The sequence below is a fragment of the Herpailurus yagouaroundi genome, unplaced genomic scaffold (assembly GCF_014898765.1).
Source record: "Herpailurus yagouaroundi ecotype Mexico unplaced genomic scaffold, PumYag 203, whole genome shotgun sequence".
Classification (NCBI taxonomy): Eukaryota; Metazoa; Chordata; class Mammalia; order Carnivora; family Felidae; genus Herpailurus; species Herpailurus yagouaroundi.
Genome location: NW_024412434.1, coordinates 21,510,508 through 21,527,983, shown reverse-complemented (window position 1 = coordinate 21,527,983; position 17,476 = coordinate 21,510,508). Strand labels below are relative to the sequence as shown.

Genomic DNA, 17,476 nt, shown 5'->3' with positions numbered 1-17,476 from the left:
GATGATGGACAGCAGGTGGGATCCAGAACTTCTCCACCTATATGGACTGGACGGGGGATTCTGCAAGTAAGAGACGTTTGCGAACCACCGGTTTTAAGGACTACTGTGGGGTCATGTGGTTGCTTCTGTCTACACCCATGGTTCTAATTCCACACAATTGTAAAATTCAGGATGCCCGCTCTGCTGGGCAGAGACTCGCAACTATGACCCCCTAGGGCACACCCAGAGAGGGGGCAGCGAGGGGCAGAACCGCACTGTCCACGGCTTTAATATACTGCCCTTGTAGGAAGGACACGTCCGATTATGGAAGGCTGGCAGGGGCCAACAGAGGAATTCAAACAGAATGAAAGGATGGCTTTTGAGCCACCAGAAAGAGCAGATCTGGGCTCCTTAACGAGGGAGGACAGGGTGCGGCTGGTACAGGTGCACCAGGAGGTGGCTGTCCCCAGTACAGGAGGTAGCCCCTTTCGGGAAGAGGAACCCCCAACCCCGGGTTTGTAAAAAGTCCTACGGCCTGAATAATGTCTTGCCTCTAGACTTGACCTCGTGCCCCAAGGGGAGGCGCTCGGATCTCCACAGCACAGTAGCAGATGAACAACTGAGGTTTACCAAATGAGCAAGTATTTGAACTGAGCAATGTGCCAAACACCAATCTGTGAGTTATGGATGAAAAACAAAAAACACCCAGATTTGCTAATTCCCAGATTCCTGTGACGCCATCGCTTCCAGATGGCCGGTTTTCTCGTTGGTGCCACAGTTCTGAGGGGTGTGTGCACATATGCGTGTTTTTATGTGTGTCTTCCCCGCCCCCTGCAAACAAAACCACTCCCATTTTGCTGAGCAGTGTTGTGTGGTAAGTTTGTTTCAATCCACCCCCCAACTTCCGCCGCACCCTTCTTATCCCTGGGAGCCGAGAGGCAAAACTAGGAGCCCAGGGTGGACAAGCTATCTCCTGAGGTTCCTTATCTGCCTATACTCCAACTGCTACACTCCATTCTGCTACTTTGCAGAATACGTGGAAAATGATTTTGTAAAGGGATCGAGGAAAACAAAGAAAATAACTCGGCAGTGACACCAAAGCAAAAACATGAAATCAACTTTCTGGAGGGTCATTCCTGGAAGGCATGGAGAAGCACTGCCTTCCTCTCCCTTTCCTTATTCTCCATCCCATTTGGGGTGAGCCACAGGAAACTGTCCTTTGTGTAGAACAAAGTCGGCCCCAAATCGGCCATTTCAAACGGTTCCCGTGAACACTTTTTAAAACTGGTTGAAATTAGCATCAAGGGAGAATGGGGGTGGGGGTGTTGGAGGAAGTGGGGGAGGGGAGCAAAGGGGTTGTTGCCTGGCAACCAGAGCCTGGACCCCGACAGCCCCAGACGACCTCTTCTTACCCTGTGCCTGGCTGAGCTGTCTGGTCCAGGAGCCGCGTGCGCCTGTGTGTTGGGGGCGGGGTCCCCAGATGATTGCATCAATCTGCCCGATCCCGACACTCCTCCCTCCATCACTGCCCCTCAGGGAGACGGGAGATTCTCTTTTGTTCTCAACCGGAGCCCAGCTCACCAGTTTCTCAGTTATTGCCCAGAGGGAGACTCTTAGCTGGGTGTGTCCCCCAAGGGTATGTTTTACGGACTATTTCTTCCTCCGTGCAATGAAATGAACTTCTGATTACGTGCGGACTCAGCCTTGCGGTCTCTGCCTCTCGTCTATACCTTAACATCAGTTTGCTTCATCATGTGCCTTTAAAATGTTACCTATTACCAGCCACCCCCTGGGGGCTGGAAACACATCTGTTTGGCTCATTTGGTAGAGTACCCCGTTCTGCAAAGACGAGACTAATAAATGAGGATGGCAATCGTGGTGAAGTGTGAGGTCAGCCAAAGCTGTGCTGATCGACACCCTTCTGGCTTTTTTTTTTTTTTTTTGAGGTGGCCTGGTGGTCTGGGAGGTCCCGGACAGAAGGTTTCTAACACTGAGGCCCTCAGTCGGCTTGCAGCTCCTGCACATGGCTTCCCACTCCTGGCTGAGACCATACCTCCTGGTGAATTCGGCCCAGACAGGAGCAGATGGCATGCCGCTTCATGCTTCAGTGCACGGGCCAGCAAGCAAATCGGACCACCCTTCTCAGCTGAGCAGATATGGATTCAACTCTCTATTTTTTCTCCCTTCTCTTGGCAACATGTGCTTTGGGGGAATTCCTGGTTTGCTTGGTAGAAAACCGTCCCTTGCATTTTTTTTTTTTTAACAGAAGAACCTCCTTAACCACAGACGGAGCTGAGAATGCAGTGTGAGGGTGTGTACGTGGGGGTGTGCACACACGTAGAGAACCCAAGTCTGTTTGTCTGTTCTTTGCAGCACTAGTAGGGTACCAGACGTTGTATGGTTTTTTTTTTTTTTTTAAGCTCATTATAGGCCGGGAAATTTCCTTTACCCTCTATGCTGCTTTACTCAGGGCCCATATTAACTTACTCAACTTCTAAGCGGGAATATCACCAGCGTGACTTGTCAGGAGAAAAATGATGAGAAGGTTTAATCCACTGCTGCTTGTCCCTTCCACACCTGATACCCCGAGGCTGATGCCTGATGTGGAAATCCTGGACTACATGTGTCACACGCTCAGATCTCCACCAGACAGACTAGGAACTTAGCTCACAAAAATGAAACGACCCGGGGAAGCCCATCTTCGGTTCTAGACTTGGGATGGGGGCTGAAGCCTTTAATTCTAGTTGTTTCTACACTTGATCTTAGGCAAAAGGCCGAGAAGCGATAATTCCAGTTGTTTCTGATGCCGGTGCTGGGGGCCAGCATAGCGGCCACGTTACAGGTGAACTATACCGTGTCCCAGGTCTGTATTATGTAGACTTCTCACAGCGCAATGAAATGAAAACAGGATGTAGCATCAGAAGAGCTGTGCTCAAGCTGTATGCATGACTACATGACCTCAAGCGAATTAATTAACCTTCCTGAATTTCTCTTTCCTTATTAGCTGAGTTAGTGCCGGCTTCACACAGTCAGCGTAGGGGCGCCTGGGTGGCTTGGTCGGTTGAGCGTCTGACTTCAGCTCAGGTCGTGATCTCGCCGTTCGTGAGTTCGAGCCCGATGTCTCCCTCTCTCTCTGCCCCTCCCCCACTGACACTCTATCTCTCTCTCTCGAAAATAAACATTAAAAAAATCAATACACAGTCAATATAAAAATTAAATGAGATGTGCCCCAGTGATACCCCAAAAGGAACTGTAAAATGTGCTCATTCCTGGGGAGGACATCCAGTATGAAATCTGGGCAGCCCTAAACAATTTGATTGTGCCCACAATCTTCTCTCTAATGATCTTCTCTCTATCCTTTAGCGGTACCCTGTCCAACAGAAATACCATGTCAGCCACAAATGTGAAGCCAGTATGAAATAAGATTTTTTTAGGAGTCCTATTAAACAAGGTTTGATTAACTTTAATTACATATTTTCTCTAACCTAATTAAGATACCCCCAAGTAGTTCACTTTTTTTTAATGTTTATTTATTTTTGAGAGAGAGAGCAAGTGGGGGAGGGGCAGAGAGAGAGGGAGACACAGAATCTGAAGCAGGCTCCAGGCTCTGAGCTGTCAGCACAGAGCCTGACGCGGGGCTCAAACCCGTGAACCGTGAGATCGTGACTTGAGCTGAAGTCAGATGCTTCACCGAATGAGCCACCCAGGCGCCCCCCAAATAGTTCATTTTCAACATGGAATCATCAATATAAAAATCATTAACACGATTTTTTCACTTTTTTCCTTTGGTTTCCACACGAAGCCTTCCAAATCTGGTGTGTATTTTATACCACATCTCGGTTTGGGCCGCCCACATTTTGAACACTGCCATTTCACTACACAGTACAGCTTTAGATCCTTCCTGATGTTTCTGTCCCACCAGCTTTCTCAGAACTGGGGACACCGTGTAATGTACAACCAGAACCCAGCTACTATCTTTCATTCTCCTGGAAAAAAAAAAAAAACAAAAAAAGAAAAACAACAACGGGCTCCACTTCTCAGAGTCACAGGACACTCTGTTCCTCTATTTTAACAGAAGTGGATGGTCAGCAAAGTGCCGCCCAAGGCTCCTGAGAGACTGGGTCAGAGGGAGAGACACGGCAATCCTGGAATGCTGCCCGACATCCCGGGGCAGCTTCCTGAACAGAACACAAAGAGGGGTTCACGGCGGCAGGGTCGTGGGGCTGGAGAGGAATCCGATTCGTAAAGCTCTACCATCCGAGGGAAGAACTGCAGCCAACAGAGCATAACTTCGACTCGTCTACAGAGCCGGGCACAGCCCAGAGACAAGTACGAGGCACATGTTCTTGTCCCGGCCTGCCTTCCTGTAGGACAGGCGGCCGCGTCATGTCCTAAGCCTCAGGAGAACCTAATAAGGCACGGCCACACCTCAGCCATTCCAATCTAGTGAAAATCTATTCTATTTTTAAGAAACCAAGAGAAAGAATCCGGAATCTTCCTTATTAACCGCTTCCAGTCCCCCAACTATTGACCCTCACTGTCAGGAAATTCTCCTGGGTCTTATTTAAATGATTCTCGCTAAGGCTAAAGCACAGGTCTCTTTCTTTGCTTTCAAAATGCTCCCCTCCCTAGGCAGAATAAAAAAATGAAGAAAGTAATTTTAAAGGAATAACCACCTGGAGATGGGATTTGAGAATGTTACTTTAATGCAAAACACTCGTGACGCCCTCTTATCTGGCCACAGAAGGATCAGGAAGAGGCTGATAGACATACTTGAGGGCGGCCTCCCTCATTCTGACGCAGGCTTTTCCGACTACATTTCTAACTGGTTGAAACAATTTTGGCTGACAGAGCAAATGACAGGGTCTCCAGGTTGGATGGGAGGGTGATCTGGCTGGAAACCTGTCACACAACGACGACCAAGGTTGGAGGCTTGGCTTTGTCTCTTGAAAGCCCACATCATCGTTCCGGCTGTCCTTAAGTGGAATTTAAGGACTTACGGAGTCACACGGTAATGCTGTGGGGGCTGCTGGCCGTGGATTTCAAGATGCACCTTTCAAACATTAAATCCTAGCGTGTGCACTCCGGACCTTTGCCCTTTCGCCTGTACGGGTACTGAGGGATTTACTCAGGGCAATCAGGGATTTGGCAGCACAGATTCTGCTCAGTAATCCCAAAAGGGCTTTATTTTTTTTATTCATTTATTTTTAACGTTTTATTTATTTTTGAGACAGAGACAAAGCATGAACGGGGGAGGGGCAGAGAGAGAGGGAGACACAGAATCTGAAGCAGGCTCCAGGCTCCGAGCCATCAGCACAGAGCCCGACGTGGGGCTGGAACTCACAGACTGTGAGATCATGACCTGAGCCGAAGTCGGACGCTCAACCGACTGAGCCACCCAGGCGCCCCCCAAAAGGGCTTTAGAAAAAGCATTAAATGTTGGGATTATGGCCATTTTGTTATAACCCAAAGAAGGGAAATGCTATCGTCACAGGGGCCAGGTCCATACCGCTGCAGGAAATGACCTGTGAGGGTGCCCGGTTATCAGAATCCTTCTGGTCGGAGGCAGGTCTTGTTTGTTGTTGGTTCCACGTCGTTTAATGCTTCTCTCGAGCCGTCAAAGTTGTGTGAGATGTAGCCTTCGTGCGTCTCTAACTCTAACAGCGGCTGAAAAGCCAGACCTCCCATCTCTGCCGCTACCTACGGATTTTATTCGACCAGCCGCTCTTGTGTAAACCTGCACATGCTTCCCCGTGGGGGATAAACGTTTCCCCCACACCTGCCTCTCCATCTAACAGACCCTGGAGGGTACACGTCGTCGGCAACACTCGCCCCTCCCCAGCTCCGCAACTCCAGGTCACAAGACTGAGAAGGGCCATTTCCTCATCTGAGCCTTGTCACAAACACTCTGAAACTGGTCTTCAAACCAACAACACCAAACCCTTCGGCCCTCAATGTACTTGGGTGACTGAGTATAAAGGAATCTGCAAGGACGTCACTCTGTGGAGTTAGCAATATCAAAAAGAGAATTATGGGATCCAAGCGTTTTATTCTACCAAAAACTTAGCGTGGGTCCAAACAAGCTCAACAATATGGGACTCCCTTTAGAAAGGATTTTGTCAAAAGAACATAACCCTGAGCAAGAGAACTTTGTGGAAGAGAAAGAAAAGTCATATTTAACTTGGTGTTTGCCCACTTCCTTTTTTTTTTTTTTATGTATAGTTTTGTGTGTGTGTGCTAAACTAAATCCTCTGCCAAGCCATTGGTTCCATGCCAAAAAGTCCTTTGGGGAAATAATACCAGGGCATTTTAGGATTAGCCCATTCTTTCATTCCACAAGGATCTGTTCAGTGGCATTTCTGCCGGGTGCTGGGGATACACAGCGATCTTGACACGGACTCAGCCCTCAAACTGTGGGCGGCTCTGGGCAACAGAGTAAACAGGCAATGACCGCGAGCTGTGACACTGAACTGTGGCAGTGCTCGAAGAGGGGACCCACAGGGGAGGAGACACAGCCAAGAACAAGACTTGGGGGGCGGCAGGGGGTAGGGCCAAGAGGTTGGGGGAAAAGTATCTTCTAAGCCATGAACTGGAGGCTTAACAGAAACCAGCAGGGCACAGGGGTGCGGGCGTGGGAGGGAGAGTTCTAGCAAGAGGAAGTTAACATGTGACGTGTGTTCCCAAGGGGACGGGCAGAGTGTAACTTCTCACCATCTGGATTGTGAAGGGCTCAGGATGGCCCTTCCTAAACTGTGCACAGCAGTAACTAAATATCTTTTCTGTGACTCAAGTTCACTTCCAGTGCCCTGGTTTACATCCTCCCAGGGCAGGCTGGCCAACAGATCATAACTTCACTGCCACTTGAGGCCTCATTTCCTGTTTCAGACAGTGGCTGTTTTCCACACCTCTAAACGCTGATTAAAAAAAAAAAAAAAAAAAGCATCTAAAAAACACAAGGCCACTCCCCTACAAATTCTTCATGCTGATTCTTAACAGTTGAAAGCTCCAAATACTTCGTTAGTGATTTTGCTAACGGAGGAGATCTAACTCACTTTACACTTCCTGTATGCTGGCTCACCTCACCCCCCACATCCAAACCACAAGTCTGACTCTTAATAAGGCCATAAATCTTGGAATCTAGCCTAGGACATAATCCCAAACACGGGACAGCTCTATACACACGGTTAAATTAATGACGGCATTTGCCGGTAACAGCGGAAAAACCATAAAACAAACAAACAGAAAACCTTAAACGTACCCAAATGAGTGAACGGTTAGATAATGACGGTATATCCATTTCTGGAATTTCTGTTAATATTAACAAAGATGAAAACTTCTAGCAACCTGGAAAATGCCAGTGAAAGACGTTAGGTGGAAAAATAAAATATACAGAACTACACACACTATGATGACAACCTTGCAAGAAATAGAACTACAAAAAATGCTGGAAAGGAATTTGCTGAAATGAGACTAATAGGGGAATTAGTGTGCGGTGATTATGAGCTTTTTCCTATTTTCTATGTTTCCTACATTGCGTTTGTAATGCCTTTATAATTTAAATCTAATTAAAAGTATTAATTCCTTGGGGCATCGGAGTGGCTCAGTTGGTTGAGTGTCCTACTTCAGCTCAGGTCATGATCTCACAGCTTGTGGGTTCGAGCCCCGCGTCAGGCTCTGTGCTGACAGCTCAGAGCCTGGAGCCTGCTTCGGATTCTGTCTCCCTCTCTCTGCCCCTCCCCCAGTCGCGCTCTGTCTCAGTCTCTCAAAATTGAATAAATGTTAAAAAAAAAAAAACGGTATTAGGGGCACCTGAGTGGCTCAGTCGGTTAAGCGTCCGACTTCAGCTCAGGTCATGATCTCATAGTTCACGGGTTCAAGTCCCGCATGGGGCTCTGTGCTGACAGCTCAGAGCCTGGAGCCTGCTTTGGATTCTGTGTCTCCCTCTCTCTCTGCCCCTCCCCTGCTCACATTCTATCTCTCTCTTTCTCTCAAAAATAAATAAATATCAAAAAAAAATTTTTTTTTAAAGCATTAATTCCTTTAAGTTAGCAACCGGAACATTTCCAAATCCAAGCGGCACGTACGAGGGAGCATGAGGTAAGGGTATTTGTACGTGAATCTTCCATTGCAACAGAACCAGTTCCCGCAGTGGAAGAGCATGCAGGTACCATTTCAATGTACTGACGAACTATAGCTTATTTGGCAAAACGTTCTGGGTAATGAGGAGCACTGGCCTGAGAGTCTGACAGACAGACATCTGAGAATGTCGAGTGCATACAGTGATAAAAGTTGGGAGTCGAACAACAGATGTTAAGTTCTTTAAATCAAGTTGGGCAGCTTCACGAGTCTTTAGGGTTCTCAGTGAAACAGTGATTTTTTTTTTTCAACAGTAAGCTTAACAAGACCGGGGTCTCTGATTCTAATACTGCTCTGACTTCTTGGACCCTGATGTGTGCTCAGTTTGGAGATGGAGTGATTGATTTCCTGCGGGTCAAGGGACACGTAGATGTTCCAGGGTGATGTGATGTTGACCCACGGGAGGGAGGTGACTTGGCCCTTGGAGGGAAGACAGAGCCAGGAGAATGCTCCTCTTCCCCAACACTTACAAAAGCTTAACTCGAAAACAGCCAATGGTTCCCTATCCCTCTCTGAGCAGGGAAGACGACCAAATCTGTTTTAGCGGCCGCGAGACTTATTTGTGTTATATTACAGCGAACTCCTTCAAGTACAAACAGCTAATGGCAGTTGTGGAATTTCCTTTTCTAGAGACGTGCAACAGGAGGTCAGATATACATCTGGCCTTGAATGCCTGAGGCGTGGTGTACAAAGAAACAGAACGAACGAAAATAGCACTCACACACAAAAATACCATGGTGCGCCATCCCTCTCTCAGACACTCTGAGATACCGATTTAAAACCCGTTTATAAATGGGTGACAGGCATCTGGGGCGCCTGGGTGGCTCAGTCGGTTGAGCGTCCGACTTCGGCTCAGGTCATGATCTCGCGGTTCGTGAGTTCAAGCCCCGCGTCGGGCTCTGTGCTGACAGCTGGGGGCCCGGAGCCTGTTTCGGATTCTGTGTCTCCCTCTCTCTGACCCTCCCCCGTTCATGCTCTGTCGCTCTCTGTCTCAAAAATAAATAAACGTTAAAAAAAATTTTTTTAAAAAACAAAAAAACAAATGGGTGACGGGCATCGAGGAGGGCACTCATTACGATGAGCACTGGGTGTCGCATATAAGCGACAAACCACGGGAATCTCGTCCCGAAGCCAAGAGCACACTGTACATGCTGTGTGTTAGCTAACGTGACAATAAACTGTGTTAAAAACTAAAATAAAACCCGTTTACATATTCCCCCACCCATCAGCTGAATCGGAGACTGAACCACATCAGCCCCGGAAGAAGTTCAGAACGTTGGCCAAGAGCCACTTACCTGTACTAAGAGTTCCAGCTTCCTGTCATCCAGAAGATGTACTTGACATCGACGGCCCTCCGTCATCTACGAAGAAAGACAAACGATGGTCACTGAGAGTCTAACAGCCTGACAGATGGTTAACAGGCGCCCTATGCTGGACCACACCAGGCACAGCGCTCTGGGCCAATCTTGCAGAAGTGGCAGGAGGGGTTCCTTCCTTCCTTCCCTCCTTCCTTTAAAATCACTCAGGGAGCACTTTCTATGTGCCAGGCACTATCCTGGGAGCTGGGTGTCCAAGAGCACCCAAGACAAGGTCCCTGCCCTCATGGAGCTTACGTTCTTAGGGGGGAGATATAAAATAAATTAGCAAATACATTCATAACCTGATACCAGGTGGTGAGAAGTGTTCCGCGCTTTAATCATTCTTCCGTTCAGTAATTGTTATCACCACGCATCAGGGGCAGATTTCAGTATCCCGTCTCTGCCACCTCTCCTGTCCCCCCGACAGTCCCCCTTACCGAGCACATGGGAGCAGAGGACCACCCCGCGCGCAACTGCCTTTGAGGTCTGTGAAGCTTCTTTCTCCACAGGATAATCGTTTAGTACCCTAGTCCCTACACTGCTTTCACCTGTGATAGAAGAACGTGGGAGGTTAAATGCTCACAGCTAAGCCTGACCCCCGACCCTTGTGCCTTTCACAACTATCACCACCGGCCCTGTAACAGAAAGAGCATCCAGGCAAGCAAGAGGAGACCCGTGCCGGGTCCTGGCCCCCCGGGTCCATTCGTCTCTGCAGCCCCGTCTCCTATACAAAAGCGACTGGGCTGGTACCAACGGAGTGCCACCAGAGCTTTAATAACTGGCTTTCTGGAAGGAAGAAGCCTTAATTTGTAGCATCTGCTAGAGCCCTGGCATCCCTCTCAAAGGAAATCCTTTGAAGACTGAGGCTCCTTCTAGATGTCAGCGGGCCACCGCTCTAACCAAAACTTATCTCTCTGCACTCCAGATATCTTCACGGTGTCTGATCTCCAGTTACTGTCCACACAACAACATGGATGGTATTTCCCACACACGCAATAGACTTAAATAATTCCAGGAGCACGGATGGTAGTGAAGTCTGGTCAAATAACAGGAAATTTCCCATCCATTAGCGACGGGCTTTGAGTATTTATTACCTTTGTTTTTAATATAACATACTTGACTCTAAATTTATATACTTTAATGTCAATAATGGCGATGTTTTACCCCTGGCATGCAGAATTCCTGGAAATGTACCTACTGGCTGTTACAATGGGTAAGAGCAAGTTCCAACACCGCTGTCTGGACCAGAAGACCCAGAAGGGTCCTTCCAAGCCCTCGTATTTGTATATGACTCCGCAGCCCCCGCTGAAGCCACCTTCTTTTTTGCCCAGCGAGCAGCTGCTTCATGCAGACCCAAGGGCAGGCCTGGCCTTATCTCCCTGCACAGCTATCGTGGTCCCTTCTCAGGAGTGCTTTCTCCAGGAAAGATGGGAGAGATAGAATCTTCTGGTTCAACAGGGATTATTCTCTAACCATCAGCATGTCCCAAACTGGTTTGTACTCCCATGAGAAGAGTCTCCTTCGCCAGAGGGAGGGTGACTTCCTCACCCACCAAGCTACCATCAAGTCAGATTTCCTTAGTTATGGGATCTTAACCAAAACAACAGGCTCTGCCTGCATGGGGCCCAAATAAAGTCTCTTGAATGGGAGTTACAGTAGTGACTCAGCAGTCCCCAGCTCTTAGAAAAATCATCACGAGAAATTTCACACGCCCATAAGCACTCCAACAGAGGTTAAAGGACGGTACAAATGGAGGAGAACTTCAGTCCAGAGGTTTGTCATTTTGCACATAAAAGCCAAAGCAGGCAGCTATGGGCATGAGGTGGCTCTGTGAAAAGTCCTTATTCGTTCTTGGAACTCTTAATGTTAGGTGTTAATCGCCTTAAAAGGAGAATGGGCTCCAATCCCAGTAGAAACCACTAACTGCACACAGTAGGCATCCCAGCTGCCTGACTTCATTTTAAAAAACCCATTAGCTTCAAAAAATAGACAAATGGGACTACATCATAATAAAAAGCCTTTGCCCGGCAAAGGAAACCATCAACCACATGAAAAGTCAACCTGCTGAATGGAAGACAATTACTTGCCAGTCACATATCTGGCAAGGTGTTAATATATAAAGAACTCTTTGGACTCAGCAGCAAAACTGCAAACAATCCTATTAGAAAATGGGCAGACGGTCTGAAGGGGCATTTTTCCAAAGAAGACCTACACATGGCCAGCAGACACATGGTAAGATGCCCAACATCACTCATCGTCAGGGAAATACAAATCACAACCACAGTGAGATACCCCTCACACCTGTTAGAGTGACTAGTATCAAAAAGACAAGAAACAACAAGTGTTGATGACGATGTAGAGAAGAGGGAACCTTCGTGGATGGCTGGTGGGAACGCAGGCTGGTGCAGCCCCTGTGGAAAACGGTACGGAGGTTCCTCAAAAAATTAAAAATAGAACTACCCCACGATACAGTCATCCCACTTCTGGGTATTTATCCAGAGAAGATGAGAACACGAATTCGAGAAGATAAATGTATCCCCCTTTTCCCCGCATCATTATTTACAGCAGAGAAGGCACAGAAGCAACCTACGTGTCCACTGGTGGATAAATGGATAAAGAACACGTGGTACGTATATTCAGCAGAGTATCGTTCAGCTAGAAGAAAGAAGGAAATCTTGCCATTTGTGACAATACGGATGGACATTGAGGGCATCAGGCTAAGTGAAATAAGTCAGAGAAAGACAAATGACCTCACTTATATTTGGAATTTACACAAACAAACAAAAAAAGAAACAAATTCATGAACACAGAGAACCTACTGGTAGTTGTAGAGCTGGGGGCGAGGGGTGTCAGGAGGTTGGGGGGAATTGGTGAAGTGGGTCCAAACGTCAAAGGTACAAAGTCCCAGCAATTCAGTTCTTAATAGAAAGAACCCAAGGTTAACACAGAGGTGGTTCAAGGAAGAAAAAGTGCACAACCATCCAGCACATTATTTTGAAATTCCTTTAAAGACATTATAGGCTTCAGAAAATTCTCTGAAGGGTGGGGGACACAGAAGAATTTTTATAAAGGAAACCTGCCTGTCCCTATAGAACCTTCAGAACACAGTGTGTTTTTAATGGTTATTTATTTTTCAGAGAGAGAAAGAGAGCAGGGGAGGGGCAGAGGGTTAGGGAGACAGAGAATCCCAAGCAGGCCCCTTGCTGTCAACACCGAGCCCGATGTGGGGGCTCGAACTCATAAACAGTGAGATCATGACTTGAGCTGAAACCAAGAGTCAGATGCTCAGCCAACTGAGCTAGCCAGGTGTCCCTAAAACACAACGTTTGGAGCTTTGTTTTATCATAAAAGCTAAGGACATAAACACGTTCTTGACTTACTTATCCACATTTCAACAAAACTGATACAAACAAAGGGAAATTGGAATCGCCAAGATATCAAATAAAGGTGTGTTTTTTTTGTTTGTTTTCTTTCTTGTTTTTTAGAGAGAGAGAGAAAGCACAAGCATGGGAGAGGTGCAAAGGGAAAGGGAGGGGGAGAATCTTCAGTAGGCTCCACGCACAGCACGGAGCCCCACGAGGGGCTTGATCCCACAACCCTGGGATCGTGACCTGAAAAGAAATCAAGACTCAGATGCTCACCTGACTGAGCCACCCAGGCTCCCCTCAAATGAAGGTTTAATTGCAACACCAAAGAGGCCGTATATCATTTTCTCAGAATTATTTCGAAGCACGCAAAGCGTGACGTGACACTGAGCTCACACCCGCACATAAAAGTTTTACTGTGCGGCTTTCATTTTCATCTGAAAGATAAAATCCTCATTCCGCTAAAGAATCTCCCCTTATGTGCTCAGCAGTTGAAGGAATTAACTACCCCTGGAGAGGTGACGCTCTACTGAGTTTTTCCAAATTCATTCTTCTCTTCCAAAGAGCCTCCATTTTCAGGCCTGGGGAATTTATGACCAAGCACCCTGTGTTACCAGGGAATTTACACGCTGCCTCCCTTTGGGAAGGCAAAATGTCCCTGGGCGGTAGGGGCAGGAGGGGGAAACGCAGCCCAGAGAACTGAGTCCAAACAGAAACCCAACTTTGAATCATCATGGTTTCATTTTGAAAGTATGCCTGTCTTTTGATGGCACTGATGGGGCTTTTTTTTTTTTTTTTTTTTTCCTCAAAAGGGGGACGGTTTGTTGTTACGGACTGAAGGAAGACAGGCCCGTCCTGCTCCCCTCAGTTCAGAAAAGGTTCACCATCCTGGACGTGTGCGAGAAAGAGTGGACATCTGCAGCTTTGTCTGCCTTGCCAGGCCTACTCAAGTTTTCTTTTGAAACTGAACAATTGTAAAATAATAGTGCTTTGCTTGTTTTCATTTTCAGCTGCTCAGACACAATTGGGAGCCTTGGCGTCCCTCTCAGAGGAAATCCTTTCGGAGAACACGGCTTCTTGTAGATGTCAGCTGGCCGCTACCCCAACATAAATCGTCTTGCCACAAATACAATTCTACACCAAGCAGAGGCCTGCCAAATGCACCGTGATGCTCAAGGATATATAGAAAAGCGTGACTTTGGAAGCCGGGGTCCACGCTGTTGATCCAACTCTGCGGTTAAGACACACACGGAATCAGGAAGACTGTGCATAAACAGAGACGTGCATTTACGACGCCGGCTTAGGTGAGCAGAGCCGAAAATGAAACAGTATGTGTAGTTTAAAGGCAGCCTATAAAATCATCGCGCGTGTGGACAGGAATCGGGAGGCCAACATAAAAATAGTTGGTGTGCTAGGGTAATAGGCTTACGGGCAGTTTCCTCCCAAACCATCCAAATATGACTGACTTTTTTTTTTTTTTTTTCAGTTAAAACAAATGTAAAAACAAGAAACTTTATCTAGAAAAACAAAATCACGGTGTTTGAGGTCAGCCAGAGGAAATGGATCCTGAGAAGCTTCTTTCTCAACGAATCGGTTTTAGATTGCCTGTGTTTTTTAACGTATCGAATCACATGAGTTTACAAATGAGAATTGTAATGGTCACACGGGTGGGTCGGAATACTGAAGACGAACGACCCGATACATCCTCTCTCTGCACGTGGAATTAAAAAAAATGGCGACCAGAAGTTACCAGGCTTCGCATTATGACTCTTTTCTCTACACATCACCTTTCCCTCTCACTCCCTCCTGCTCTCCCTCCTCCCTCTCCTGTTTTTGTCCCTTGCCAAATAATTTATGCACTATGGTACACACGAACGGAGGAAGCGCTCTGAAGAAATAACCCGAGTTCGGGGCGCCTGGGTGGCTCGGTCGGTTGAGCGTCGGACTTGGGCTGAGGTCATGATCTCGCAGTCTGTGAGTTCGAGCCCCGCGTCGGGCTCTGTGCTGAGCGCTCAGAGCCTGGAGCCTGTTTCCGATTCTGAGTCTCCCTCTTTCTCTACCTCTCCCCCGCTCATGCTCTCTTAATGTCTCAAAAATAAACATTAAAAAAAAAAATTAAAGAGATAACCCGAGTTCCACTGTTTATGACATTTTCATAGAAACCTAATGCAGGTGTACAAACGGTTACAGGGGTCACTGATTCTGAGCTTGGAAACGCACGTGGCTTTCAAAAATAAGCATTTCATTAGCACGTGTGACCATTACATTTCCTGAGGCACATTTATAGCGAGACTGTGATCCTGAGGCACCCGGCAGTGGGGTGAGGGCAGGGTGGGCACAGGGGAGGGGAGGCAGCATTCACAGCCGGCAAAAATACCTTTGAACCTTGCTTCCACACGCCCACTTGGTTGGTCTCTGGGCCCAGTAAGTTATCGTGTTGCGACTCCTATTCGTTTTAGAGATCGTGACTTTCTCAGGCAATAAAATGAGAAATATTAAAGACTCAGGGCGCTTGGGTGGCTCAGTCAGTTAAGCCTCCGACTTCGGCTCAGGTCATGATCTCACAGTTCGTGGGTTCAAGCCCCGTGTCGGGCTCTGTGCTGACAGCTCGGAGCCTGGAGCCTGCTTCCGATTCTGTGTCTCCCTCACTCTCTGCTTCTCCCCTGCTCATGCTCTGTCTCGCTCTTTCTCAAAATGAATAAACATTAAAAAAAAAAAAAAAGAAATACTAAAGACTCACTAGGATTGTATAAAGTGAAGAATTCACATTTCCAAAACATCTTCATTTAGGAAAGTTATCAATACTCCTCCCCCCTCCAAAATCCTGAAATCCTATCCTTTAAAATTTTATCATCATGTAGAAAATTCGGATTTCAAAAGCATGCAAGCCAAGGCCCCAACAGAGACAAGCCTCCTGTCCTAGCCTGGTCCGTTAGACCACAGAGCATCCCAAGGCTGCCACATGGGGGGGTGTGCTACCCAACACCTCACAATCCGCCCTTTGACCTGGGCCCGTCTGTGGCTCAGAAGGAAATTCCAGAGACATGACTACAATGTCTCAGCACAACTCACTGTTGGAGCGTCTGCTCTTGGGGTCAGCTCCCCACGTCACATCCCTCCCTCGTTCTTCTGAGAGCTTCCTCTCGGACTGACGAAGCCCCAGCGACCCGGCTCAGGTGCCAGAAAGTCACAGGATCACAAAATCTCAACGATCCCAACATTGTCACCTCCAAGAGACGAACGAAGGCGATACTTTCACGGCGGCCTCAAGAAATGCAGCTCACCGCGAACACGCAGACAGAAAGGACTTCAGGCAAATTAAAATTTGTGGAAAATATGCATACATTTGCGGATGCTCACACTTAACCTGTAGCATGGAAATGCCAGAGACAATTAATTATTATAATGTAATATTATAATATCATAACAGGCCTGGGGAGCCTCTGCCCATAATCTTTAAAGATTAAGGGTATTTTGCCCAGCTTTATCATCCATAATCTCCTCTCCCCCATCTCAAACCTACCTTTTCTGTCTTTACGTGACATCATATTAAAATAACACAGCAGTGGAAGAAGACAAGGTGACAAACACCAGAAGTCTGATTCAGAGAGAATGACCTTGTCCCTGTTTTGCCCCCTGTCCTCTGGCAAACTGTTTCACCTCCGCCTTGACCACAAGGTGGACCGAAGAGAAAGACACACACCGGCGTGTCCTTGAGACTCTTGGCTGCAGCATCCAGTTGTAACCTCTAAAACCCAGATGAAAGTGATTAGCCAGGGGCTCTATTACAAATTCACATGGTGATGCGACGGATTATGAAAGTGAACTAGCCTTGCATTCTTCAAAGCTCAACCTCCCACACGTTTGCATTTGATGAGGGCACAAGCTGGTCCAATGCTTTACCAGAGGACATCTGTAAAGCATGCTTTTTAAGAGTCTTTTTTTTTCTTTAACGTTTATTTATTTTGAGAGAGAGAGCAAGCACGAGTGGGGCAGGGGCAGAAGGAGAGCAGAGAGGGTCTGAAGCAGGCTCTAAGTCGACAGCACAGAGACTGACGTGGGGCTCGAACTCATGAACCGTGAGATCATGACCTGAGCCGAAGTCAGACACTTAACCGACTGAGCCCCAGGCGTCCCCGTAAAGCCTGTTTTAAGGCCACAGGTGCTCAGATCCTGCTTCTGCCTTCAGCAAAAGGAATGAGGTTTTCTCCGCGGGAAAACAAGTCATGGTGCTGTGGGTGCGCTTAGGGCTTGAGGGCAGCACAGGGCCGCTCGCTGCTCTGGGGAAGACGGTGCTAACCCGGACTCTGCCACCCAGAGGACCAGCGTCGCGTGTGATGGAGCCACAAGTCCTACAGGACAAGCCATGCCCATTCTCCCCAGGTGGTGCTGCAGGGCAGAGGCTCAGGAAGCACTAACGTTCTCTGGGTCTGACGTTTAGAAGACGAGGAAGTGGACCCAGACAGTTAAGCAGTAAGGGCAGACAGGAAGCTCCACTGCTGGGCTTGGTGATCGTGGTGAAGAGGAACTCTGACCCAGAGTGAAGCCCTGGGCTGTGGAGAAGGAGGGAGGGAGGAGGGAGGAGGGAAGGAGGGAGGGAAGGAGGGAGGGACGGAGGGAGGAAGGAGGGAGGAGGGA

General features: G+C 47.7%; 1 protein-coding gene across 9 annotated transcripts in view; it reads right to left on the bottom strand.

Annotated features, from left to right (window-relative positions):
• Positions 1-17,476, bottom strand: part of FRMD4A (FERM domain containing 4A) — a 611,772-nt gene that overhangs the window by 177,704 nt on the left and 416,592 nt on the right. For all 9 annotated transcript variants that reach the window (XM_040451376.1, XM_040451380.1, XM_040451378.1 and 6 more), the window contains one exon: positions 9,411-9,476. In XM_040451376.1, the coding sequence (XP_040307310.1) occupies positions 9,411-9,476 (66 nt within the window). The remainder of the gene's footprint in view (positions 1-9,410; positions 9,477-17,476) is intronic.